General features: G+C 33.6%; 1 protein-coding gene and 1 long non-coding RNA gene across 3 annotated transcripts in view; one reads left to right on the top strand and one right to left on the bottom strand.

The window, feature by feature from the left end:
• Positions 1-173: 173 nt before the first annotated feature.
• LOC141566316 (cysteine-rich venom protein-like) lies at positions 174-26,195 on the bottom strand. Of its 2 annotated transcripts, none has more exons than XM_074310672.1 (8): positions 26,137-26,195; positions 16,892-16,953; positions 16,017-16,136; positions 11,983-12,073; positions 10,255-10,400; positions 8,036-8,130; positions 7,034-7,122; positions 174-707 (listed from the first exon to the last, which is right to left on the bottom strand). In XM_074310672.1, the coding sequence occupies exons 2-8, from the start codon at positions 16,949-16,951 to the stop codon at positions 580-582; spliced, it is 729 nt and encodes a 242-aa protein (XP_074166773.1). In that variant the 5' UTR covers positions 16,952-16,953; positions 26,137-26,195; the 3' UTR covers positions 174-579. The 2 variants fall into 2 exon arrangements, with proteins under 2 accessions (XP_074166773.1, XP_074166774.1); XM_074310673.1 differs by lacking the exon at positions 26,137-26,195 and adding an exon at positions 20,927-21,128.
• The window catches only part of LOC141566317 (uncharacterized), a 39,539-nt gene continuing 36,218 nt past the window's right edge, over positions 24,613-27,933 (top strand). The window contains exon 1 of the long non-coding RNA XR_012489281.1: positions 24,613-24,913. This is a non-coding gene — a long non-coding RNA (uncharacterized LOC141566317). The remainder of the gene's footprint in view (positions 24,914-27,933) is intronic.

Raw genomic sequence — 27,933 nt, 5'->3', positions numbered from 1 at the left:
CTGTTTTATTGAAAATCTTTCCCTTTAATTAAGGCTGTTGATGTTAACCTTGCAATGCCACATAGAACATTTTTTCTTCAAAATTTCCTGTTATGTTGGAGTATAATTGTTCCTTTTCATTCCCAGGCACATATTGAATAATTTGTTTTAAAATGAAGGAAGTAAATCTGTCATGAAAGGAATGAACTTTTGGTTTTTATTAGTGCTATTTAAATGACCAATTTAAAATCATACACAAAATGGATAGCTAGGATTTATTATGCCATGGAAAAATGGTAAATACCAGAAGATGTTCTTTGGTCTGATTTTTCTTTTCATTTTTTAAAATATACAATGGAAACTTTTAACAGTACAAATAAGAAAACACACCTGAATACAATTTTATAGTGCAGCCATGTACTTCAAAATGAGAATGAAAATTTTCCATATATATTATACCAAATAAAAACAGATATAGAGTTTATTATATTTTGGTGTATACATAGGAATTATAGACATTGGAAATACAATGAGAGTGGTATTATGTAGTCTGAGCTCTAAAATAATTTTCTTACAGCTGAAAGAAATTGGGAACCAAATCTATTTTATTTCACTGGTACACATGCATGTAGCTTTACAGTGAAGCTTGACTGGTGTGAAGTCACAAGTAAGCTGATCTTTCAGTTGTTGGCAATTTGAATATTTATCTTCATACTGACAAGGGTTGGCTGAAGTGAAGTGAAAAGAGGGAAAGTTGTTATAAAACACAAGATATTTTGCTCATTATATAATTTCAGAAATGATTTAAATGGGATTTTGGAAAATATAAAAGGCAAAAATAGGAAAGAATATATAGTAAGGCTTATTCATGCCTTTCTCAATCAAAAAGCTTAAATTGCTGTCCATCTCCTATGCCATGTTCTTAATATATGTTAACAGTGATATGAAAGTAACCTTGAATTCTCAAATACTATGTAATATAATAAAAGCCCACAAAAAACAGGTGATTCTTTTTGTCCAAATATTATTTTGGCCACAACCGTTGTTGAAAGTTTTGTAGACCCTGACAAAATCAGAGGTCCTTAAAGTATTGATAGTGATGATATTATGAAAATTATGTATTCCAAGTGTAGTATTTACTACTGTGGTTTATACCTTCATTTAATCCATTAATAAGAATTTATTTAGTGCTTAATATGTTCTGGGTTCTGGGGAATACTAAACTAAAAATGGATCAGTTTTTGCCCTCGGGTTTTCATTTGTTTAGAGGAAATAATGTATATGCATACTAAATAAATACAGGATATTTTATAGAGAAAGACACACTAACACTTGTATTGAGTGGTAGGCTGTTTGGGAGGAAAACCTTTATGTGGGAAATAGAGCTGAGTTGAGTTTTGATAGAAATGAGATAAATTCTATAAGATAGAGAATGTAAAAGAGTATATTCTAAGCATGGGAGAAACAAAACAAAAACATAGAGACAGGATGGAGCTTTGTGTTTGACAAATGATACAAAAAGCTAAAAAGAAAAAACAAAAGATCCTGGATCCAAATATAATCAGTTTATACTGTGATAATGAGATCCTGTTATTGTAAATTGTTTTGCAAACCTTAAAGAACTATTGCCACCAGCGCAGAAATGAAATTACCTAAAGGTAGTTATTAAAATAGAGGTGCAATCCTTTACAACCCTCAGGCCTCCTATAAGTTAATTTTCCTTTCTAAAGTTATCTTGACATTCACTTTATATATTCACTGTGTATATTTACTATATTTTGCATCTATAAAAGTATGGGAAGGATTGGAGAAAGCAACACTGAATAATTGGCTTTTGCATTCACTCTGTTAGTAAAGATCAATGCAGGTAGAAACATAAATAATATTATAATTTAAAAAGTATACTATGGATCATCTGGACAGAAACAGAAACAGATGAGGCCTCAATGATTAAGTCCAAGATAGTCCAAGTCTCTTATTTCTGATAAATTTTTTGCTTTATTTTGCTGGGGTCCAGGTCTCTGCAATATATTCTGTCTCTTCTATATGTTCATCTGAGTCTGTTCTTCATATGTAATCTTATTTCATTTGAATGTAAGCCCCTAAAGAGTAGGAACTTGAACTTGCTTTTTTCTTTAAAATATTTTTTTTATCTATCCTTCCCTTAGACCAATGCCTGGCATAAAATAAACTCTTAGTAAAGTCAACAAATATTTATTATGAAACTATCATATTTCAGGTATTGTGCTAAGCCCTGGGAATATAAAGAAAAGCTAAAGATTGTCTTTATCTGTAAATCGTTGACAGTCATGGAGGATACAATATGAAAACAACCATATACAAAGTGTATCGATATGTATATATGACACATATATAAAACACAAATATGTTTTATAAATCTGATATGAGATAAATTGGAAATAATTGACAGAGAAAAGGCAGTTTTAGGGGTGGGTTAGAGAAAACTTGAAAAAAGGTTGGGAAGGTAGCTGGGATTTGAAGGAAGCCAGAGAGTCTCCTCTGTCTCTCTTCCCTTCCCCTCTTCTTTCTTCTCCTTCTTCTCTTCCTCTTCCCCTTCCCTTTCCCCTTGCCCTTTCCTTTTCCTCCTCCTCTTTTTTCTCTCTTTCCCTCTCTCTCTCTCTCTCTCTCTCTCTCTCTCTCTCTCTCTCTCTCTCTCTCTCTCTCTCTCTCCCCTCTCTCTCTCTCCCCCCCCTCTCTCTCTGTTTCTCTCTGTCTCTGTCTCTCTCTCTCTGTCTCTGTCTCTGTCTCTCTCTCTCCTCTCTCTCTCTCTCTCTGTTTCTCTCTGTCTCTGTCTCTGTCTCTCTCTCTCTCTCTCTCTGTCTCTGTCTCTCTCTCTCTCTCTCTCTCCTATATAAAACTGAAGTGAGATCTTTAGTGGAGAGCTTCAGGGATCTTTGTTTGGTCTGTTTGTGTTTAATTTTTTTTTATTGCTAGGATGAAGACTAGATATATTAATCAAATTAAAGATGAAACAAAATTGGAAAGGACAATAGATCAGTCATTGGATGACAAGATTGAAAAAAAAAGATCTTTGTGGGTAAGAACACTGGTCTTAATATAATAAGATGAAATTTAATAGGGATTAATGAATGTATAGTCTTATACTTGGGTTCAGAAATTGTCACAAATACAAGATATAGAGACATGCCCAAGCAACCTTTTTTTTTTTCTAAAAAAAAAAAAAAAGGTCTTGGGAAATGGTAAGGCTAGTATGAATCAAAAAACTATGATATGGAATATGTTAGTACAATTACACACTAAATTGACAAGCATCCTATCCAGAAGGAAAGAAAAGATAGTTTTCTTATATTCTGCCTTGGTGAGACTACAGCCACAGTAAGGAGTTTAGTTGTATAAACCACATTTTAGGAAAAGCTTTAATAAGCTAGAGAATGTCCAGGGCAGGAGACCAAGATATTGGAAGATTTTAGGTTAATGCCATATTCAAATCTGATGGAGGTGAACCCTGAAACTGTGTCCTGTTTAATCTGTAAAAGAAGGGTGATGGGCTCTCAAGCTCTCCCCTGGGAAAAACTACCTCTCTCAGATTATGCCTTCTTAAGTGATCTCATTCAGTTGGAGATCTCAACTTGAATGGCTTGAAACTCCAAGATAAATACTCTCTTTTCAACTGGAAATCTAAGCCTGGGAGCAAAGAAACATTGAGGGACTCTCTTTCAATTTTGAATAGAAGCCTTAGCTTTAGAGGGCTAATAAAATACAATTCTGAACCCCAAATCTCTTCAGAAGTCCAAAACAGGAATTTGCTTTGCCAGGAAGCTCTCTTCTTGGCAAAGCTGACTGCAGGACTCTTGCCTGCTGTGAAGATATCCTCTCCTCAGTGTTAACCTTTGTTCTTTTTAGTGCCGACAATAAAATTCCCTTTTGCCTCAGACTTTCAGGTTTGTGAATTCTTTTGCATCAGACCTACATGGACCAGAGGGGATTTCCCAATTCAACTGTCACACCTATTCTTTACCACTAGCACTGCATCAGAGCCATAGAAAGAACTCATATTATTTAATCTTGTAAAGATTTAAGATTATAGTTTTCTTCAAGTAACTGAATGATTATCATATGGAATAGGCCTTACTCTTCTGGAGGCTTATAAGTAGTACAGAGGATACAGAGTTGAGCCTAGAGGACCTTAATATAAATCCGGCTTCATAACTAACTAGCTGTGTGACCTTGGGCACTTTTTGCTTCAATTTCCCTAATTTTAGATTGAAGATGATAACAACAACTATCTCAAAGGGTTGTTGTGATGGTCAAGAGTTAATGGGTTTTAAGCTCTTAGCACAATGCCTGGCACATCGTAAACATTATATAAATGCTTATTTCCTTTCTTTCTATCCCTTCCCAGAGAGCAGAACTAAGAGCAATAAGTGTAAGGCATAAGGAGGAAATTTAAGGTTTTCTGTAAGGGTGGAGGGGGAGAATATCTCCATACTTCCTAACAATGAGAGCTCTTCAAAAGTGGAATGGATTACCTTGGAAAATAATGGGTTTTCTTTCACCAGAAGCATAAATGAAAGACTGTATTGTCACTTATTTGGTATGTTTAAAGGGGAATAGGAATGTTTTTCATGTAAAGATTGGGCTAAATGGAATCTGTGATCCCTTTCACATTTGAAGTTTTATAATTCTGTAGTTCTTTGAATGGATATACTTCTGAAGAAGTATAAGAAGAGATTCTGTATATGCTATATATATTCTCTCTGTATATGTGTGTGTGTGTGTGTGTGTGTGTGTATGTAATTTATATATAATATAAACTCAGTGAAAGTAAGATTTGTATGAAACTTTTCCACTTTTCTGAGTAGGCAGGCATTCCATAGAGTCAGTGGTCAGATTTAGTCATAAGTATAGTTCAGAGTGAAACTGATACATTTTTCAGTGACTTTCTAAAGGTACTCTATCTGGAAAAAAAATCATTCTCTAATCAATTGATTAGAGAGTTTTTGGTGAAAAACTTTGTCTACCAATACAGATCTGTGTGCTCTGTAATTTATGGCCTTGAAGTTCTGCCTTGGGCTCTGAAAGATCAATTGACTTGCCTAGGCAAAAACAAACAAATAAACAAACAAAAAAAAACCAAAACCAAAAACAAAAACAAAAACAAAAACAAACAACAACAACAACAACAAAAAAACAAAAACAAAAACAAAAAAACAAAAACAGAATTTTTCAGGGGTCAACTTGAAACAAAGTTTTTCTAATACTGTGGTTGGCAGCTTACTGATTATATCAGGCTATTAAATCTTAATATTCAAGGTCCTTCTTAGAGAATATTAAATATTTGTTGACTGACATTACTAGAGGGTGCCTTATTAACAAGAAAATCTCTAAACAGTGTTATGCTGCTTTAGATTGTGTATGGGTATGGGTATAAATGAAAAGGTATCAAGAATTACTCTAATCTAAGTCTCTGATCTAAGACACTTACAAGGTACTCATAATGAAAAAAAAAAAGCCATCCACCGTCAAAGAGAAGTGATGACTCTGAGTAAAACTTAAAGTATATTTTTCTTGCTTTTTTGGAAATATGACTAATATGGAAATGGTTTGCATAATTTCACATGTATAATTGATATTATATTGCTTGCCTTCTCAGTAATTGGGGAATGGGAAGGAAGGAGGGAGAGAATTTGGAACTCAAAATTAAAAAAGAAAAGACTGTTAAAAATAAACAAAAAAAAAAAAAAGGAAAAGAAGAAAAGGTATCAAAAGTGAAAGTGGAAGATACCAAAGACAACCTCTGTCTAATAATAACTTTAAGAAAATTAGCATTTTATAATTACTGTCTTGCTTAAAAATTATATAGCATTGTTTATAATACATCAATGAAAATAAAATATCAGGATCTCTTCCCAAAACAGAACTAGGAAGAGGTCAGAAAAACTTGAGTATAATATAGAATGGAAGAGTAAAAGAGGCATCAAGATAGCTTCAACCATAGTCAGTCCTGAAGTAGGTAATTTCTTGGGCCAATTTAATGGCATTAGGATGTAATTTAAGGACCTTAGGATTTGTGTTTGATCCCCCAAGTTTGTGCACATGCACATGGAGGTGAAGAAAGGAACATAGTCTGAGAACTAGAGTCTATTCTAACAATTTTTTTTGTTTTGCTTTTAATTTTCATTAGTGATATATTGAGAGAGATTTAGAGGAGAACTCAGAAAAAGGGAGATGGTATATTGATAATTCTGAAAGTCTGACAAGATAGAAGCATAAAATGAACTACTGACTATGAGTGAGATGAAAAGAAAAAATGGATGTTGAATAATGAGATCCCACCTGGAGCTAATAGAAAATGGTTGTGTCTGCCTTTGTTGCTGAGAACAAAACTCTTGAAATGTCTTGCTCCCCTCTCTTAGTGCATTAGGGCTCTCATGCTGAATCTCATTTCTCATTTTTTAAGAGTATATTTGCTTCCTGAATTTGGTTTGTGTACTTAAAAGAAACAGTTTCTCTAAACTATTGTTCGTTGTATGTGTGTGTTCTTGGGGGATTAACAGGAAGTGAGTAGGAGCCCATGGTCAGTCAAGGACAAATCCACAGAATAAGAAATTCTCTTTCTGGGATTTTGATCAGGTTTTCTTACCAGACCTTGAGTAAAATTTTTTAAAAAGTTGGCACATATTATAGTGCCCCCACTTCAGAGAAAAGAATTAATCTAGATTGTCCAGATAAGATGATCCAGATTTATTTTTGGAGGGAGGAGATTTGGAATTAAAAATGGAACAGAAAAACTCCTCTGATGAAGTGGCCATAGGCAATTTATATCCTATTGCCTCTTCTTTCAGGAGTGGAATGAGGACATTGAATAAGGAAAAAAAAAATGTGACCCCAGAAGATCTGAGTGGGAAAGAATACTTTCTCCACACAAGAAGGAAAACTCTCTCTCTCTCTCTCTCTCTCTCTCTCTCTCTCTCTCTCTCTCTCTCTCATACACATAAGCATGCATACACTCGTCCTCAAGATAAAGAGAAACAAAGAGAATACAGTTCCCATCTCCCATCCCTAAACTTACTACAGAGTCCATTATAGCAAGAATAAGGGCAATCAGCACATCTGTCACCTTTCTTGTAGGGTGTTGCTAATGAAGTAACTTCATTCCTTCTGCATGATATAGAAAAAAATGTTTTAAAATATTAAGTTTACCATAGACATAAAACATCTACAAAGCACAGCCCTCATAGAAACTGAATTCTTGTAAAAACACTACACACTATAAACAGAATTCTGATCCTAAACGTCAAGCAATTCAAGTACCATATTTAGTCATTAAAGAATTCATTTTTGTATTAAAAATAAGGCAAAAACTGTGATGAGAAATATGGGATTAAGCATAAAAATCATGAAAAATATGACAAGATATGAATTGTGTTTGTATAGAATTTGAAATGTAGTCAATCTGTTTAATTTTCACAGCAATTTTAAGAGACATAGTATGTGTATATTGCTTTCATTTTCTTTCTGGAGATGAGGAAATAGATCTAGAAAAGTTAAGTGACATGTTTTTTACACTTGTCAAATATAAGGTTACTATATTTATTTGCTGTGTATATCTACTCTGTTTCATTGACCCTATATTTCAAATTTCTTAGCCAGTACCAGATAGTTTTTAATAATTACTACCTTTTAATAAAGTTTAAAACTGGTACTGCTGAACCTTCTTCATTTAAAAAAAAAATTAAATTAGCATATCAGAATTGAAGATAATTTGGTTTCACGCCTGTTTTAAGTCCTAACTGACCATGGAGTCTAGTTTAGTTTTACTATATATCTGATACATACAGAAAGAGTGAGTCATGTGTTGTTTAGGCCCTAGATAGTTTTATGAGACCCATTATTTTGGAAACTTATTTGTAATCATAACAGCATCTGAATGGTTTCTGTCTTTACTTAAGAATAAGATTTTACCTTGCTTAAAATAAGGAGAACTAGTGAAGAGAAGTGTGGAGTATCTAGGAATGTAATATCAAAAAAGATCAGTGAAAAGTGATCAATAATAAATGACAATCATACTTACGCTGGACAGTATTGGCACACGTAAAAGTACTTATATATATTGTTTGGGCAATAGGAAACACCACATCCAATTTTATAAGTTCTATAAAAGATCATCTATAGATAAAAAAGATACATTGTTCGTAATCCATATTTTTCATGTTAATTAGCAGACTTCACTTTATCCTACTTACTTTTCCTGTCTCTTTCCTTGCCACAGTTTTCCCTCATCCCTTTATATTCTTCCCCTTTTCACAACATAGGAAAGTAAATACTATATCCTGATTTCTTTTAGCACTTTGCCTAGACACTTCTTTTCAATATCACTCTTACATCAGGGTTATTTTTTAACTTATCCTTATCTTTCCCCCTCCCCCTTCATTAGATTGTAAATACTTAGAGGATAAGACTTGGATCATATTTATCTCCATATTCTCAAAATATAGCCAAACAGTAATTTATACACAGTAAGCACTTAATGTTTGTTGGATGAAATTAAATGGATCTTTATAAATTCTTACTTGATTTTCTTTCTTGGTTTCAGGGTTGTGTCCCTGATTAATCTTCCCAGATTAACCCCCAGACAGGCTTTTCATTCTTTACTGTCCCCTTTAGTGATAGGGACTGGACTTGTGATTTCATTAGTACAGGGAAATCCTAGCTGAGGAATTCCCTTTACTAATGCAGGTCAGCATTTTCTCTGCAGCTTGGAGTCTTGGAGAAAGGCCTAGATAGTGGTCCTCAAACTTTTAAAATAGGGGGCCAGTTCAGTGTCCCTCAGACTGTTGGAGGACTGGACTATACTAAAAACAAAACTCACACTGTCTCTGCCCCTCAGCCCATTTGCTATAACCCAGCCAGCTGCATCAACTTCCTCATTGGGCCGCATATGGCCTGCTGGCCATAGTTTGAGAACCCCTGGCTAGAATATTGAGACATTGACTTGGCCAGAAGTATATAGCCAGAATGTATTTGAGGCAGGACATAAACCTAACTGTAACCATTTCTTTCTCCATTCCATATGGACTCTCACTTAGAATTTTAGATATTTAAATGAACCCATGAAAATATAAATGGTAACCATTCCATACTTTCTCTGTCAATGCAATTTTCTCCAGGTCTTTCAACTGATCAATCAATAAACACTTATTAGACTGTTACTATGTCCCAACAGTGTATTAATCCCTAAGGATACAAAAAAGAAGCAAAAGACATCCCCTGCCCTCAAAGAGTTTATAATTCCTATGTCAAAGGATCATAAGATCATTGATTCAGAATTGGAAGTGATCTCAAAGGCCATTTAGCCCAACTCTTTCATTTAAAGCTAACAGAAATTGGGGAGGCTAAGTGATGATATTATCAGGATCATTGAGGTGATTAAGTTTCAGAGATCGGAATTGAATTCAGCTTCTCTGACTCCAAAGATAATATTTTCTCAAAGTCCTTCATAGGGAATCTATTCAATGAGGGAATTCACCCAAAATAGACTTTCTGGAAATTTTAACATGCTAAAAGACCACTGAAGCATTCACATTATTTGCCTGTTATTCTATGGAGAAATTTAAAGTACCCAAATCTATGAAGTGCATTCTGAACAATTAAGAGAGCTAATTAAAGAGGATACTATTACATGGCAAAGATGGGTTTCTAATTGGGGAAAGATAATCAAAAGGAGCTGGAGTAGTATTATCTTCTCCAGAAAAAAAGAGATAGAAGAACAATATAAATGTTTTGTCTACTTAGTTGTGCCTCATACTGACTTGGGTCTTCTCAACATCTTTCTTCAATGTATCACTTCTCAAATCACAAAGAAACACTGACTTTTTGGAGAATAAGGACTGGGATGAGGTATTTATTACATATTCAGGACTGAAAGGGGCCTCAGGGTATCTTCTTATTTTATACTAGTGGAAATAGGCTCAAGGAGATTGTGACTTATCTAAGGTCAACTAGAATGTCAGAAATGGGATTTGAACCTAACTCCTTTGTCTTCAGAGCCAATGTCTTTCCATTGTACTCTGACATTGATTCTCTGAAAGTCAAAGATCAAAAGTTTACCATATAAGGAATTGAACTATCTGTTTTGGAGTTGGTAAGATAGAGAAGAGAAAGATGTTAGATTCATTCAACATTTATTCAACAAAGATTAGTGGACAGCTCACTGTGCTCAAAGCTCTATATTGGGCGATAAATTATATTCTGTTAGAAATCAATGAAAGATCACAGTGCTATAATTTATACCTGAATGTAAGCAAGATAATGACTTTTTTGGTTGATGGCCCCTACTCCATAAATAAAATTTCTTTTCTGTAGTTTCCAAGCAAGGATGACATCTTTCCAGCATACAGACAAGCTTGATGCAAATATATTTTCACTACATACTGTATCTGAGAAGAGAAAAATAGTTCAGACTCCCTAATTATACTAAGAATACAAAATTAGAACCAGAAAAAAGGGAAAATGAGTATGCATTTGCTCATGGTTATTATTTGATGATGAACAATAACATTCCCTGGCAATGCCTTATTTTTTTATATCTGAAAGAGAAATTTTGGTGCTTTGGAAAGGATATGACCTAAATTTAGGAAGAACCTGGATTTAAAAAATTGGTGCAATACTTTCTAGTTTTGTCATTTCACTTCTGAGCCTCAATTTTCTTCTCTTCAAATGAGAATAATAATTTTTGCAAAAAGTACCTCACAGAATTGTGTGGAAAGACCATTGTACATGTTTGCCTGATCTTCCTAGGAGGTACAACTGGGTTGTCCCCATGGGATCTAAAGTTCTAAAATTCTAGAATTCTTAATAGAAATTATAAGAAACTTGAGTTATATAAACAGTGAATATCAACATATGAAGATAGGCCCTCAAGTGACCCATGTTATGTATTCTTCAAATTGTTACTTTCCAACCATTTCTACTTATTAATAGCTAACATTATTTTCCAACTACTTTATATACTACCTCTATCATTTAGTCTTCCTTAATTTCTTCCTTTATACCCTTGTTCTAAGTTTGAAGATTTTTTAATTGACCTCATACCTATTTATACTTTTCTTAGATACTGAAATTCTAATTTTTGCCATATTGGTATATCTATCTTAACCCACTGGCACATAAGAAAAGGAATTATGACATATATATATATATATATATATATATATATATATATATATATATATATATATATATATATATATATATATATATATATATATATATATATATATATATATATATATATATATATATATATATACATCAATTCCAGTACTTAGCATATTTGGGAGAAGCAGCTAGTTCCATGATTTTTTGGTAATTAAAGAGGATGGAGGATGAACATTAGAGATCTCTGTCCATATCCTTAAGAAAGGGAGGTACCAAGAACAGCCATCTTATAATTTTCTTCCTAACTGGAAGACTTCATCATGTCTCTGTGCTGAGTATCCCTCTCTTGAACTCCTACTTTTCAACCCTTTAAATATGTGATTTTTTTTCCCCTCATTAGACTGTGAGGAACTTGAGGCCAGGGTTTATTTTTTACTTTAGTTTGTATCTGCAGAACTGAATACTGTGTCTAGTACATAATACCTTTTGTAAATACATATGGACTGACTGATTGAAACGTTATCACAGAAATCACTACAAAAGCTTCTAAGGTGAATTGGTGAGCTGTATCTTTATGAATATTCACCTGTATCTTTATGAATCAAGGAAGAACTTAAGCTAGGGTGTAGCAGATAGTGATTTCTTCTTGTGTTCTTTGAGTAAATTATTCTTGCTTATCAGGTACTTATCAGGGCTTATCAGTTTTTATTTTATTTATTTTTTAATTTTTAACTATTTAAAACATTATAAAAACATTTCAGTACCCTGGAGCAAAACTCTGGTTATTTTGCCACCATTAAAGTTCTCTTTTCAAGATGGTTCTAAAGTCTCAGAGTACATGTAATATAAATCTTTACTTACCACCAGTAGTTCTATTAGAAAATTCACTGACTTTCAAGGTGCATTTATTTGCCCATTTTTGAGCATCTGAAGCAGCTTCATGATTCCATTCCTTAGTGAAAAAATGACATATTTTGTTAGATTTTTTTATTCCAGAAGATGGGCCCTATCTTATTTTTCTTGCTTGAATTGATGCAAAAACCTTCCCACTTGATCTGTGTAGCTCTAAACTCTTCCATTATTTCTGCTACGTACTACTAGTAGTTTAAAAGCATAAAGCTGAGATTTACATCCAGCATATGCTACTTGAAGAGCTGTTAGTGAAAACATGAAATAAGGTGTGTCAAGCTCTTTTCGAGCAAAATGTTATATATGTATATGTGTATTATATGTTGACATATCTATATGTGCCTTAATATGTGCATTTGTGCAACATTATGTAAATCACACATATTATTTGAGCCTTTGTTTCCTCATCTTTAAAATCAAGGATCAGACTAGATGGCATCTAAGATTCCAATTTGAAATGTGAAGATTTTGTGATCAGTTACTGAACTCTCTGACTCTGGGAAAAATGGAAGTAGATCTCCTGCATTTGTTGGTGTGGTATTATATGAATCCTGTGGGCTTGGGAGATAATTGTCCTAGATTCAGATTCCAATTTTATTGTTAATGTTCTAGAAAATCTTAACTATAATTCGCCTTACATAAAGATTAATTAGTGGAAGAGTACCATGAGCTTTTACTAAGTTCCTACTCTTGGGTGAATGGAATGATAATATTTCTTTTGGACCTGCTGATAGTCAATTTTATTATTTCTTTCTTTTGGTTGTAGGTGTTGAGGGAAGGGGATGCCCCTCCTCAATGAGGTAACTGTTAATAAGAACCATGAGAACAGATATAAGCTTGTTGATCTCAAGTCACTGCAGCATAATCATTGAATTGTTTTACCTGCAGAGACAAACAGTGGTCTTGACTCCAAGATGTCTTTGGATTGACCTTTTTGTTTTAAGGAAAAGAGACAGAAATTTAAGGTATAATGCCTGGCATATAAATGCTTGATCACTGATTGGCTGACAATATGGTAAAGTGTATTCTGTCATTTATAAACAAAAATTATCTGAAATTTAGAGTCAAAGAATTTATGAATTATGATTGAATTATGGCTTTATACTTACTACCTAACCTTTAATATTTACACCTTAGTTATTGGACATATTATTTTCCTGGTTCTACTTACTTCACTTTGTACTAGTTCATATAAATCTTCCCACATTTTTCTGCATTCATCATATTTATTATTTCTTAGGATCTAATAATATTATATTACATTATATACCACAACTTATTTAAATATTCCCTGACTGATAGACATCTACCATGTTTTTTTCTTTCTTTTTTTTTTTTTTTTTTTTGCTACTATAAAAGGTTTAGCTATAAACATTTAGACATATATCGTTCTTTTCATTTTTATCACTAACCTCCTTTGAGTATATACCTAGCAGTGAAATATTTGGACTGAAGGCTCCAGCATATTTCTAACAATGACCTAGGAGGAAGAATTTGGATCAGAGATATCCTGATATGTGATTAGGATGTGTGTGTGATTAGGATACAAGATATGTATTAGGAAAGGAGGCAGTAGTATAGAAAGAGCAAGGAACTATTTTATTACTTCTTTGTATCCCCAGTAATTAGCACAATATCTGAGTTGGCTTCTTAGGTACAGGGTCCAAGGAGATGTAGGCAATGAAAATAATGGCTAGAGTACTGGCAATATGATATGGAGACATTGAGAAGTAGATCTTAAAAATAATATACTGAAACTCATATATAATATAGATTTAGAGTTTAAAGGGACCTTAGGGATTTAGTGCTAGAATGCCCCTCAGAAATTATTTAATTTCATTCCATTTTGCAGAGAAGAAAATGAAAGACCAGAAAAGTTAACTAACTTGCTTGAGATCATACAGTTCATCAATGGTAGGGTCAGGATTAAAACTCTCTTCTTCTTCTCAATTTAGTGTTCTTTTCAACCTGTTTTTGTTTCCTTTTGTAAGCCTATGTGACCTCATACTCCTATGTTTCTTCTTTTAGTTAATTCTTATTTCAATATCATGCCTGTATCTTAAAGTATTCATTATTGGAAACAGACTTCCATGTACCATGAGGGAAGAAAAAAAAACCTGGATCCTTATTTCTATAAGGGAATTTCAGTTAGTTTTTAACTATTTTCACATATTATACATTTCTTATGTCGGAATGGTGATCTCAGCATCCCAAGGATACTCTTTATTAAACCTCAAAATATTCTGTACATACAGATTCAGATTAGAATAATGAGAAAAAAAAAACCTAGTTTTTATCCATAAAGTTTTGAATGAAACCAAGCTAAAAGACAATAGGCAGCCAGGGTAGAACTTAAGAAAATTAATAACATTATCATAACCTTAATACACACACACACACACACACACACACACACACACACACACACACACACATATAAACTTTCCTCTATACTTTTGATATAGTAATTCTACCTGAGTTACTGGGTAATTTAGAAGGGGATTTTTAATAAGCTTTGTGTTATGGACCCTTTGGTATTTTGGTGAAGCCTTCTAAAAATAATGTTTTTAAGTGCATAAAATAAAAACCATGGAATTACAAATGAAACCAGTTACATATCTCTATATGTATATCTCTATCATATTTATGGACCTTAGGTTAAGAATCCCTGATATAGAGACTTTAGAGCCTGAATGATGGGAGCACATGATATTCAAAGAACCAAAATTATGGATCTCTTGAGGGGGAGTGAAAAGATATATAAATATATAATGAGTAAAAAGATATTACAATATATTATGAATTACAACTTGAATGAATAAAAGAGCACAAAATATATCATCAAAGAGATGTAGAAATGGAGAGAGTGATGACTCAGATATGCTTCTCTGGCATCCAAGTAATATCAAGGGTTGAAAAGGAAGCCTCTAGTAACAATGGCAGAAGATTGGTAGAAGGGCCTGCACAAGAGTTACATAGAATAGGGCAATTTTTATCTGTGGATTGAAGGGAACAATCAATGATAGTGGATCTATTGATATATAAAAATGTAAAGTAGTTCAGGATATAACACTTCAATTTACTGTAAAGTTCTCATTTTTTAGGTGAAAAATCAGAGATCTGGAGAGATGAGGGACTAAATTCTTTGGGAGTATTTCTAGTCAATCCAGAACATTAAGTGATTGTCTAATATCTAGATTTAGGATTGGTATATGCCCTAAAGATATCATATTTATTTAGAGTCAAAAACATGATACCAATGACTGACTACAGTATTATAAATATGATCTAAACAAGCAAAGTCCAATCAGTATGACTCATTCATTCTGAGTGCTTTGCCTCTCTTAAGGCAGTGTAAGCTTTTTTTTAAGCTACCTTCTTATTTTGTTAACTTATATCAAGCTTTCAATCTAATAAAACCATAAGACTTTTTTTTTTTAACATGAACTGATGTTCAGCTATACTTTTTTTTCACATTCTTTACTTGGACATTTGGGTAGGTACATTTCTATTATTTTCCTTAGCATTTCATTTGTTAGATTTGGCCCAACATTTTAGTGTATCACTGTCATTCTGGATTTTGGTTCTCTTATCCAGCATATTAATTATTGTCTCTACCTGACTCTTTTACCTGCCTCCATTACAGATTCATTTCATCTAGAGATCTTTTACTTTTTACAATGCTATGTTCTAATTCCCATTAGGTTTAGATCAGCAAAGATTCTCCCCCTCCACTTTCCTAATTTCCTCATCATTTATCAGAGGGTGCAATACCATGTAGGTTCTTAATAAATAGGTTGATTGACAATTTATAAAAATGTTGAACAGTACAGGACCATGTACCTTGATCACAAAGCCACTGGCTGTGAACTACTTCCTAAAATATGTTAGTTCTATTTCTTAAACAGAAAGAATGTGTATCCTGCCTATTGTCATGGGGGTACTCTCAAAGATTTTATATAATTCCCTTTCTCTGTATGACTTACCATTTTCAGCATATTGCTAGCTGTTGGGATCACTGATCTTCTTATATTATTGTGGCAATCAAGGATTTCCTTTTGTACCTCTTCTTTCATAGTGGGTAAATTGCAATCAAGTGTGAAATTCTAATAGAAAATAATATAAAAATTATCTATCTTCTTTATTTTTGTTGTCTAGTTTTTCCAGCTTCCTCTAAGTTCCAGCAATAATCCCTGTTTTCTACAACAATCCTTTTCCCAATCCCTCTTAAATCTAGTGCCTTTGATTATTTCTAATTTATTCTGTCTACAGGATTTCCTAAAATTTTTAAGCTTTAATAGATATAACCTGCACTAAGACTTTGGCAACACTTTGAGTATCTTGTTTTTACATAGTTATTTACATAATAAATGTTTGTTGGATAACAGATGTGGGGAATTTCTGGTATAGAAACTGTCTGGGGCCATGAGAGATTAAGTGATTTGGCTCTGATCAGCTGGCCAGTGTGTTTCAGGGGCAGATCTTGAACTCAGGTTTTCCCAACTCTCTGGAAGGCTGACTCTTTAACCATTACTACATGAGATCTTACAGTGTCTGGTGCCATTTGGAAGTTTACATATAATTTATATAATACTCATCTACTGTCAAAATAACTGATATCTCGCCTTTTCTTTTTGTTCCATTTTCTAGCTCCTAGCTTTGTTCTGATTCCTGACTTATCATGGCATTAATAAAGGACTCTTTCAAGAATTCCTATGAAGAGCTTTTCTTTTTTATGAGAATCCTCCAAATTGTAATTCTCTACCCACTCCACTCAATTTAAGTTAGCCTCTTCTGATATGTTAGGTAGGTCTTTAAAGGTTTTGTCCCCTCTTCCATTAGAAACACTTGGGATCCTTACCAGTCCTGCAGATTGATGGATCATAGTGGCTAGAAACATCAGTACATAGAGTGAGCCCATCCCTTAAAGAAAGAAAAAGTAATTTCTTTTACTTCAGATATCTGTTTAGCCTTAAGGGTCCTTTGAAATATCATTTACCAGCTGTTAGGGCATTTAGATAAGTCTCTTGAGTGATATTCAGAATTTTCTTTTTAGATTGATCCCTTCATATTTATCATTATAAACTTCCTTGCCATATGGATACATTTATACTCCTGGAACTTGAAATGGTAAAATTATTTCTGCAGTATTTACATTCCAGCCCATTTTTTCTTCCCGTTTCTGAAGAGATATTTTTTATCCTTGTGAATTATATTAACTATGAACTATCTCTCTCTCCATATATATATATGTATATATATATGTATATTTATACATGCATATTTATGTGCACACACACACAATTTGAAAACAAATTTTTACCTCTCTAAAACTTTTAATTGCCTCTTCACACTTCTAGGCATATCTTCCTAAAAACCCTTAGACAACGATTTTCAAGAACAACTCATCACTGTGGAACCCTAAACTATGTCTCCCTCAAGTCCCAAATGCAAATGTATTTATGTAAAAACTGAAAACCCAAGATATCAGAGATCTAGCTTTTAAAGGAAACAACTCAGCCACTATTTCATGATAAGCTCATTTGTATCTTTTAATAATCACACCAGCTCAATAAAACTTCTTTGCAGAATTCTGATATTTATTTTCTTTACCTAGCCCAAAGGAACTAGTTTACTTTCTGATTATTGGAGAATAATGACTGGCAAATTAGAATAAGTAAAAGTGTAGTTGGACAAGCATCATCTTATTTAAAAGAGAGATCATATATCTGGAAGTGATCCTAGAGGATATTTCTCCAAACTCTTCATTTTATAGTTGAGGAAACTAACTATTAAAAGAAAAAGTGATTTGTCTATGGTCAGAATATAGTAATTGACAGGTAGAATTTGAACCCAATTCAAATTGGTTTGCTCATCCTCTTTCCATTGAATCACAGGTTTCCTCTCACTCCTTTCTTCCACTTTTGAAATTCAGTATCTATATATAAATGGCTCTTAAGGATAGAAGAAAGCATGGTTAAATTGTTGTACTCATTATTTAGTAAGATCTGTATTTAAGTGCTGCCTCTCACATTTTTGCTTTGTGAACCTAGACAAATCATTTAACGATGGTGTCTCAGGTAACACTTGGAGATTATAAATTGCAGGGACAGCTAGGTGGTGCAGTGGATAGAGCACAGCTCTGAAGTGAGGAGGACCTGAGTTTAAATGTGACTTCAGACACTTAACACTTCCTAGCTGTGTGACCCTGGGCAAGTCACTTAACCCCAATTGCCTCAGGAAAAAAAAAGGAAATTATAAATGGCAAGAAGATATCAGCCTATGTTGGTAGACAGAGGTTTAAATCTGGTTGATAAAATTACCTACAAATTTATGTTACATTGACTCAATTGGGCTTTCATTGCACCAAAGCAATCCTTTTAAAATTGCCTAAAAGATTCAGTACACCTAGGACAATTTTCATTTCAGATCTTTTAATCCCCTTCTATCATTTGAGGCATGCCTGTTTGTTCCTCTTTCCCCCTCCTCATCTCATATCAATTGAACATCTTCCTCCTCTATTTCTTCCTTACTTCTATATCTGATATCCTTTTCCTTACCAAGCAAAACTTCTCTGTGTATACCCTTAATTCTCTTCTCTCCAGTTTTCTTTACCAGATTATCTCTATTATTATTCCCTCTTTTACTTATATTGTTAATCTCTCCCTTAATTTTAGTACCTAGTCTGCTGTTTACAAAATTAGCATGTTTCCTGTTAGAAAAAAAAAAAAAAACAAAAAAAAACAAAAACCAACCAACCAAACACAAAAACTTTTACTTGATCCAACTATTACAACTTGTTATTGTCCTAAACATTTCCTCTCTTTTTCAGCTAAATCTTGTATACTGGTACCTCTACTTTCTCATTTCTTAGCTTTCTATACTCTAGTTATGCATTCATTATGCAATTTAAACTGCCCTCTGTCAAGTTACCAATGATCTTTTAATTACCAACTCTAATGTCATTTCCCCCGATTCTTATCTTTTTTTAAACCTTTCTATAACATTTGCCACTGTCTATTATCCTCTTTTCTAGGATTTCTTTTTCTCTTTAGGTGTTCATGACATTATTTTCTATTTTTTTTAAATCTGTCTGATCTTTCTCAGTCTCTCTTGAAGAATATTCAACTAGACTTGTAAGTTTTTGGCTCTTCCAAGGTGGTATGATCTAGGGAGAAGTATGTTTACTATTCTCTAATACTGTGAACTGGTATATGAGCTACCACAAAGACTCTTTTCAGTCCTGGAACTGTGATCAGGGTGCCTACTCCCCTGTAGCTGACTGGAAGCTTGTGTTTCTCCTCACTCTTGAACTAAGACCCAAGATTGCACCCTAGATCTTAAAAAGGCAATGCAAAAGCGTGCTACCCTGATGACAGCAAAAAGACCTTACCATCTGAGACCTTACCAGGCTGAGAGGTCTATAAACTGCTTCACCTATCACAGACTCAGTAGTTTCAAGGTCAGCTTCTTTGCTGGGTCCTAGTCTGTTCTGGTGTAGCCTTCATGGAATGTCCTTCTTTTTCCCTCTGATGCAATAGACTTTTCCTGCTGACTTTCTAAGATATCTTGGGCTGGAAAATAGTTTCACTCTGTATTTTTGTGGATTCTGTTGTTCTAGAATTTTTTAGAGACATTATTTAAAGGTATCTGAAGGGGATTGGGAAGAGCACAAATAAGTTCCTGCTTTTACTCTGGTCATCTTGGCTATACCTTCCATGGTAACCTTTTAATTAACCAAAAGACTGATCTTGATGCACAGCAATTGTAGTTTCTTTTTATATTTACTTTGGTTTAGATCTGGAGGCCTAATCTTTTAAGCAATACTTTTTAGTGTTCAATAAAATATTGAATGAATGAATTTAAAAAATACATTTTGAGTTTACTCAGTACAAAATATTATGTTAAGTGTTTGTGATACAAATAGAAACTTGAATTGGTCTCTGCTGTCAAGAGCTCACATGATATAGATGATACTTGAGAGGCACCCTTCGGATGTAGCTCCTGGAATCTGTGATTATTGTCATATACCGATGTAGACTTGTTAAAGTAGCTTGTCAAAATAGAACCTGGAATGTTGATTAATGCTGGATTGCTAGACAAAACTGTTGCCCTCATAACAAAAGACAAGTAAGATTTTCACCCTCCTTTCTAAAAACAAAGAGGGAGGAGTGGGAGAGGAGGAGGGGATATAAAATTTTCTTTCTGGAATCAAATCTCTTCCTCAAAGCTTTCTCCATAAAACTTGATTTTTATCTGGCAAAGAATTAACTGCCTCTGAACCAGAGTCAGAGCTATTTCCCCGTCTCCTGTATTTTGAATCACACAGTACTTCCCTTGTCAAACTAAATATTTCAATAAAATTTTGTGGGGCAAGCACTTTACAGTCTCAGATGTTCAATTTTTTCACTTCCTAGGATTGTTTAATTAGACAAATAAGAGAGTAAGGAGGTGGACTATATGGATAAGGAGCACTCCCAGATTGCATAAACATTAACAGATCTTTCTTCATTCTTGACGATAAACCAGGAATCTTTCAATCTTCCCTTCCCCTCTACCCTTTCTTTTGATACTTTCTTTCATACTATCCCCCCCATTACTCTTTCTTTTTCCCTTCTCCCCTCCCCTTCTCTTTCTTCCCACCTTTCTCCCATATTTCTCTCTCTTTCCCCTTTTCCCTTTCTCTCCTCCTGTCTTTCTACCCTTCTTTTTCTAACTGTATCTCTCTCTACTTCTTCTTCCCTTATTCCTTCTCCTTTATCTTTGTTCTCACTTTTCTCTCTCTCCCTTTTTCTTCCCTCCTTTGCTTCTTTCTCTCTTATATCTCCTTCCACTTCTCTCTTTTTCTCTCCAACTCCCCTTTCCCCATTTTATTGTAACAGAATTTTCTACTCACCTGACAGTATTCTGAAAATATTTCCCAGGGAGAGAGAATAATCACCCAGGGCTCCAAGCACTGGGGGACTCTACATGTAGCACAAATAATGGCTAAGAATCATGTTGCTTCCTGTGAACTGACTGTTGTTGTACTGAAAACCTTTGAGATAGATGGGTCTATCTATCTGCTTCCCTAATCTATTAATTGCTCCTCAGATATTTGACACCAAGTTGTCCAGGTAGTCAGACAAAGACATTCTAAAAGAGAAAAGCTAAGGAAATCCTTTCCTGGCCCACACTTCAAGGGAGTCATAACCCTGAACAAAGTGGAGGAGGGTGGAAGACCAGGTTTGTGGCAGTTTTGGGATTAAAGTGTTTATTCTAGGATTAAAAGATTAACATGACATAAATAGGAAATCAGGTACTGTCTGTGACAGTGGGGCTACTGTATAGTATTTCTTATCCCATGGGTTAAGAATCAACTTCCAGGTAAGTCCACTAGAAGCAAACTTTTTTTTCATTTCAGCTTTCTTATTTTAGTTCTCTTCTTTCCTCCTGAATGCTAAAGCCCACCCTGGAAGTAGCCATTGGAAGCTCAAGAACATCCTAGTTCCCTTAGTCTTTTGATCTGATTTTCCTCTCTCTGATAATAAATTCATTATCAGGACCTTTCTCAATTCATCCCTTTCTATCAAAGCTCACATAATTTGTGTCAAGGAGCTTTTCTTATTGTTTAGTTGAAAAGTATTTGATTAACTCCCTTGGAAGATGTTCCATTAGCTGATAAAGCTCAAAGAGTTATAATTTCCAGAAAAAGAGGCTAACAGTAGCTATTATTTCTAGCTAGCTTTAATTTGCTTTATAAATATTAGCTCATGTGAATTTCATAACAATCCTGGGAATGAGGTGCTGTTATTATATACATTTTACAGATGAAGAAACTAAGTTAGACAGAGATCGTGTAACTTGCCTGAAGTCACATAAACCAGGTAAATGTCTGGGGTCAGATTTGAATTTAGGTTTTTCTGACCCAAGGTTCAATGTTCTATCTATCCACAGAACTACTTATGAGCCTCTGTAACATGACAGGATATCATTAACTTCAAATGACTGTAGGATCAAATGTTTGTCTTATCACTAAGTAAGTCACCATTTCTAAACCATATTTAAAGACACAATACCTGATTTTTGGTAATTAGTAGATTGAATTCTCTCACTGTTTACAAGTGATATTTCTAGACAGAAAATTTTCTCACTTAACATTTCAATACATTTAATTTTAGCAAGTGTCATGAAAGAAAGAGGAAGACTGATGGATAAATCTCACAAATAACTGTTTTAGAATTGAATGTGATCCTAAAGATGACCAAGTCTAAATTCATGCTTTATATCTCCATTTTCATCTATATTTATGATTATTTATCCATAATTTTACTGTAATGAAATCATTAAATCATTTAGTTATTCTAACTAAGAAATCTCAGCATTGGAATTTCAGTTATGGGTACCAGGCAGGTAGGAGAGATACTTTGGGGGAACAAAGAAGTCTTCTCAGAGCCCTTTCAAATTTCCCTTTCAGATCTTATTTTGTTTGGATCTGCTTCCAGAGAGATGATTTTTAAGATTCTCTAAGTCAGTGATATATTATGTGAGAGCACCGAAAGTAAGAAGGCTTAGTTTTGGAGAGGAAGGAACTTATGTTTGATTTTTGTTCTATCTCAGACTTTCTCAGTGACCTGGAGCTCTGCACATCTTATGGAAAAATCAAAAGACAGGCTCTACTTGAAGTCATCAGAAGGAAAAATGGAAGATCTAGTGTTTGGGGGCTGGTATATTGGCCAATTTCAATTTAATCATGTTTGAACTAAACAAGGGTGTAAAATAAAATGTCAGTGTACTTTGGAATGATAAGAGAATTCAGAGATTATCAAGTGCAATCCCCTTATTTTATAGAAGAGGAAACTAAATCCCAGAGAGGTAAGTGACTTGCCCAGAATTATACAGGCAGTAAGTGGTTGAGCAAATACAGGTCCTCCTACTACAAATTCATCTCTCTTTCCACTACTATACAACTACAGCTAAAAAATAAAATTCGTACACTTAGAATACACAATTATTTGCTCTGATTTTTCTTTCCCAACATGATTTATAAGGCATTGTCTTAAAAATAAATTTACTAGGGAAAAAAGACTAAGCCATTAAATACAACAAAAAGTCAGGCAAACAAATTTGAAATTTTCACAAATGTTATTTGAAATGTTGTTTGACATTCATTCTTATTGTTAATGAACTCACTCTCAGTTTGTAATATTAGCATATTATCTATGAAGTCATTAGGACAATAAAGACATTAAAAAACAAAAAACCCCAAAAAACAAACAAAAAGGAAATACACAATTAGAATTATGTTGTTAACAAAAATCTCTCATAAACAAACAAAAAATAAGTACACAAATAGAATCATGTTGTAGATACACTTGGAAGAAACAGATTGGTAGGTTGGAAGGGGAAAATATTCTATTTTTTATATTCATGAAAACACTGAACTAGAATCCTTTTTGGACCTAAAAGGGAAAATCAAGTCCAAACTAACTTCACAGAAAATTCATGGTCTTGAAGTATCATTCCTATCTAGGCACTTATACCTATAGCTAAAAGTTTCTCATTAGAAATATATTCCTTTGATCCCTCCTTCTTGTTTTTAACATCATGAATCTTGAGGTAGGGGAATCCTCATACAGCCTGTCCAGTCCTATTTCAATTTAAAGATGGAGAAGCTGAAGTTGAAGTTTATTTTGTCTTAAAACAATCACTGATGGGAGAAATCACATAGCAACCTAATGTTAGTTCATGTTTATATAGTTTTCACGGTTTATAGAATATTTTTTTACAGCACTGAAATATTTAAAATGCTTATTATTAAATCCAGTTTATAGACGAGGAAACTGAGAGTTCAGAGGGATTAAATGATTTGCCCATGGCTGTATGGCTGCAAAGTAGCAGCCTTGGGATCCCCTTGATTCCTGACTCCCTTGCTCATTCTACTACACTTTTCCCCTCCACTAAAATGTTTGTGACTGACATCTGGAGAGGGAGTCAGCTGAGAATGTAGTACTGGGAAGGAGAAATGGGAGGACATAGCTGTGAATGATAAATTGTTATTCCCAGAGTTCTACTTGACAAACATATGTCAATTTTCATTCTCCTGGGGATTGAGAGGACATTAGTGGCCTATAATCTATTTGATTCTGTATTTTCTAATACTGCATCTTAGAATTTTACTGCTTTGCTTTGTTAAAACTTTGTTTTAAATCTTATAAAGTTGAACATGTTATTTAGAGTGTATTATTTCTATCCTTTAATGCTTTTGTAATTTAAAAGTTGGAGTTTTAATTATTTTCTTATTTAAAAGAGATTTTGAAAAAGTGAAATCGTGATGCTGTTTGAAAGGGTGTCTTTGAAATGTGGGTTGACATAGTGAGTTGTCTAGGATAACTTCTTTGGTTATGAAATGGTTTTCATGGCACATACCTTGTTCACACACTTATATAATACCTGGTTTGTCAATAAACAAGTTTTTCCATATTCCCATTCTCTAGGATTAATGTCTCTAATATCTTTTAAAGATAACACCTGCTGACACCTCCAGAAAAGCATTTTCTCTAGCAGCTGTTCTACTGCTATCACCTGTCAGTTCTACTGGAATCTCCTTTCACAACCCAAACTAATTATTTGGAAGCAGGATTCCAGTTTCTTGAATTACATCTTTCAAGCTATCAAATTTTCACAATAGAATTGTAATCATAAGTTCACTGACTGGCATTGGAAACACATTTAAAACATATGTGTTCTAAGCAATCTAGAAAAGACTGAGCTCAAGATATTCTCCAAACTGGATCTTGAACCAGAAGATGTTTTTCCCTCCTGATACCTGTTTTCTTTTTTTTTTTTTTTTAAACACCAGTGAAGTAACATTTCGCCTTTGAAGTTCTTTAATATCACTAAGGTAGGCTTTACACTTCTGGTTTCTGTGACTACTCATTATGGTGACCATTTACAGAGAACATTTTCATCCCCAAACTAAGCAGCTGAGTCTTCATGTACTATTCCCCATGTCCTCTTCTTCTATTCCCTTTCTCTTTCTTTTGCTTTCTTTGTTTTCCCTTCTCTCCCTTTATTTTACTTCGTTATATAACATTTTAAAAAGATATATTAACTAAATATGGCAGTTTAGAGTATTATATATTTGCCTTTTATTTCAATTTTTAAAACTTTTTGTTATTTGCATCAATATTGCATTAGATTCTTGACTATAAAGATATTTTAATAAAGTTAATTAAATCCTTACAGAGGAAAATCTTCTTGAGAAGATATAATGGAATAAGGGAATCTCTCTAGAGATTTTCATGTTTCTAACTTTGTGAAAAGCTTTCTCTTCTCAGCTTTCTTACTTTTTTATCTCTAGATTTGTCTCTCTCCCTTTTTTTCTTTCTATGTTTGATTATCTCCATTTCCATGTATCTCTCTGTCTCTGTCTTTGTCTATCTCTGTTTCTCTGTCTCATATCTGGTCTGTGTCTGTCTCTCTCTTTCACACACACAAACACACACACCACACAAACATTCACAAACTTGTCTTGATTCCTTACTTTCAAGATTGAATATATTTTCCAAAATTGTAATTATGATCACCAAAATATAAAGGCTCATCAGGGCAGAGATTTTTGTCTGTTTGTCGGCCTGACTGTCTTTCTATCTACCTATCTACCTGTCTGTCTTCTATCACTCTATATTTTTTTAGTGCTCTGGGGCTTGATTCTAGTGTAATATTTTCTACAGTTAGTCTCCTATTTTTCCCTAGGAGTTTTAAGTTGAGTTGAAAAAGTTGTTCTATAATATTAATTCTTATCTTTCTTTAAAGCCCAAAGTTTGCACGGATTACTTGTATACCAAATCCACTAAATTTACCTTAGAACATTTGTTTTAGAATTTTAATATGAAATATGCACCTACACAACTATTCTCTCTCTAGGACAGGCAAAATAATAAAAATGTGAAACACATTACATTGCTAGTAGAGAATAAATTACCTCTTCTTTTCCAACTATCAAATATTATTCCTAAGATTACTTTGATTAATAGGGTAGTGAAACATTCAATTTATACGGCATTCTTTCTCCTGTTTTCTAAAACAATCTACTATCACTGAGAAGAATTTTGTTTACATTACCTTTTTATCTGAGAAGGAATTTCTTTGGCTTCTCTGGAAAGTTTGGTGTTGTCTCTTTCCTTAACTGACACTGTATATATATAGTACACCTGCTTCCTGCTTTGCAACTATGCATAAAAAAAGTTAACATCAGAGTATTTTAAAAATCTCTGGAAGGCAGATTCCAGACACAAATAAAAGTAGACTAGTTTTATATTTAAATAATGATGATAACTCTTATTTATACAGAAAATAAGGTTTACAAAGTTTATACTATATGTTACAATCCTCAAAAAACCCAAACAAACAAAACTTTGTGAAGTATGTCAAATCATTTTTATATTTTGGGGCAGCTAGATGATAACAATGTATATATAGAACTGGCCATGGAATCAGTAGGACATGGGATCAAGTCATAGCCGCAAACATTTATTAGCTAGGGTAAGTAACTTAGCTTCATTTGTCTCCAAAAACTATCCCTTCTTTCCCCCATATTTTGTGGATGAGGAAACTTTAGAGAGGATTAATGACTTCTCCAGCATCATACAGCATTGGAGGCAGGATTTGAACCCAGATCCTCTGACCTTTAATTGTAACATTCTATCCACACCTTTCACTATTTCTTTTCCCTCTTTTGGTGACAGGAAACTACTTTCTACTATTTACTAATGTGGCCCAGAACCCCCTATTGTCTTGACTCTTGTGCTAATTTTTAGTTGATTAGAGCCAGTTTGGGAGATGAAATTGGAGTATGAGGGAGATGGGTGATGGCTTGGGAATCCGTAAGGAAAATATGAGAGGGACTATGGGTTATGTGAACCATTATCCAAGGATTATATATTTAGAGCTGGAACAGACCTTAAAAGACATTTACCCCTTCCCCATTTTACAAATTAGGAAACTGAGGCTGAAATTAAGATGATTAAGAGATTAAGTAATATCAAACATGATGAAATCAGTATTGAAACCTAGCTTCTCTGACAATTGTATTCGCTGCCACTCTCCCCCTTCGCCAATAACTCTGTGTTTGTTTTTCTTCTCTTCATGTCTCTTTGATTCCTGTTGCATGCCAGACAATTGTACATCTTGGTTGGCACCAATAGGGGACACTGATCAAAGACTATTTCACCTAGCCCAGAGACCCACTGTAATTCAGAAAAACTAAGTGCAGATTCTCTCTACTTCATGCAATAATGCTATTATTCCCCCCCATTTTACAGTTGAGAAAATTGTTAAATGATTTCTCAGGGTTGACTAGCAGTGAGTATCTAAAGTTGAATTTGAACTTGTCTTTCTGACTCAAGGACTAGTTTCTATCCACTGTGCCAACTAATTGTTTGCAATATGTAGTAAGACTGTAAGAAGGAGAATATGGTTATAACAAAAATTGATATAATTTAATAAATATAGCTCTATAGAATGCCATCACAAATAAGATAAGTTACTAGTAATAAAATACATTTAACATATGTTTTTGTAAAAGACATTCCATGCTTAATAAGCCAAGTAAGGTGTTTCTCTGGTGAGGAAAACCCTCATATTTTGGTCATTCAATATAATAAAATGGAAAAATGAATACTATAATAGCCATATAATAAAAAATACCAATTAAGGCAAAATTGAGGTATTATCTTTAAAATAACATTTAAAAAGCTTAAGGAAGGAAACAGTCAAATAATAACTAGCATTTAGATAGCTCTTTTAAGCAAACTCTTAAGAAATATCATCTCATTTTATGCTCACAGTAACCCAGGGAGGTATAGTATTATTATTCCTATTTTCTAGATAGGAAAACTGAGATGGAGGTTAAATGACTTG

Source organism: Sminthopsis crassicaudata, chromosome 4, assembly GCF_048593235.1.
Source record: "Sminthopsis crassicaudata isolate SCR6 chromosome 4, ASM4859323v1, whole genome shotgun sequence".
Classification (NCBI taxonomy): Eukaryota; Metazoa; Chordata; class Mammalia; order Dasyuromorphia; family Dasyuridae; genus Sminthopsis; species Sminthopsis crassicaudata.
The sequence above is the reverse complement of the archived record's forward strand: the minus strand, read 5'-3'. Positions and strand labels throughout refer to the sequence as shown.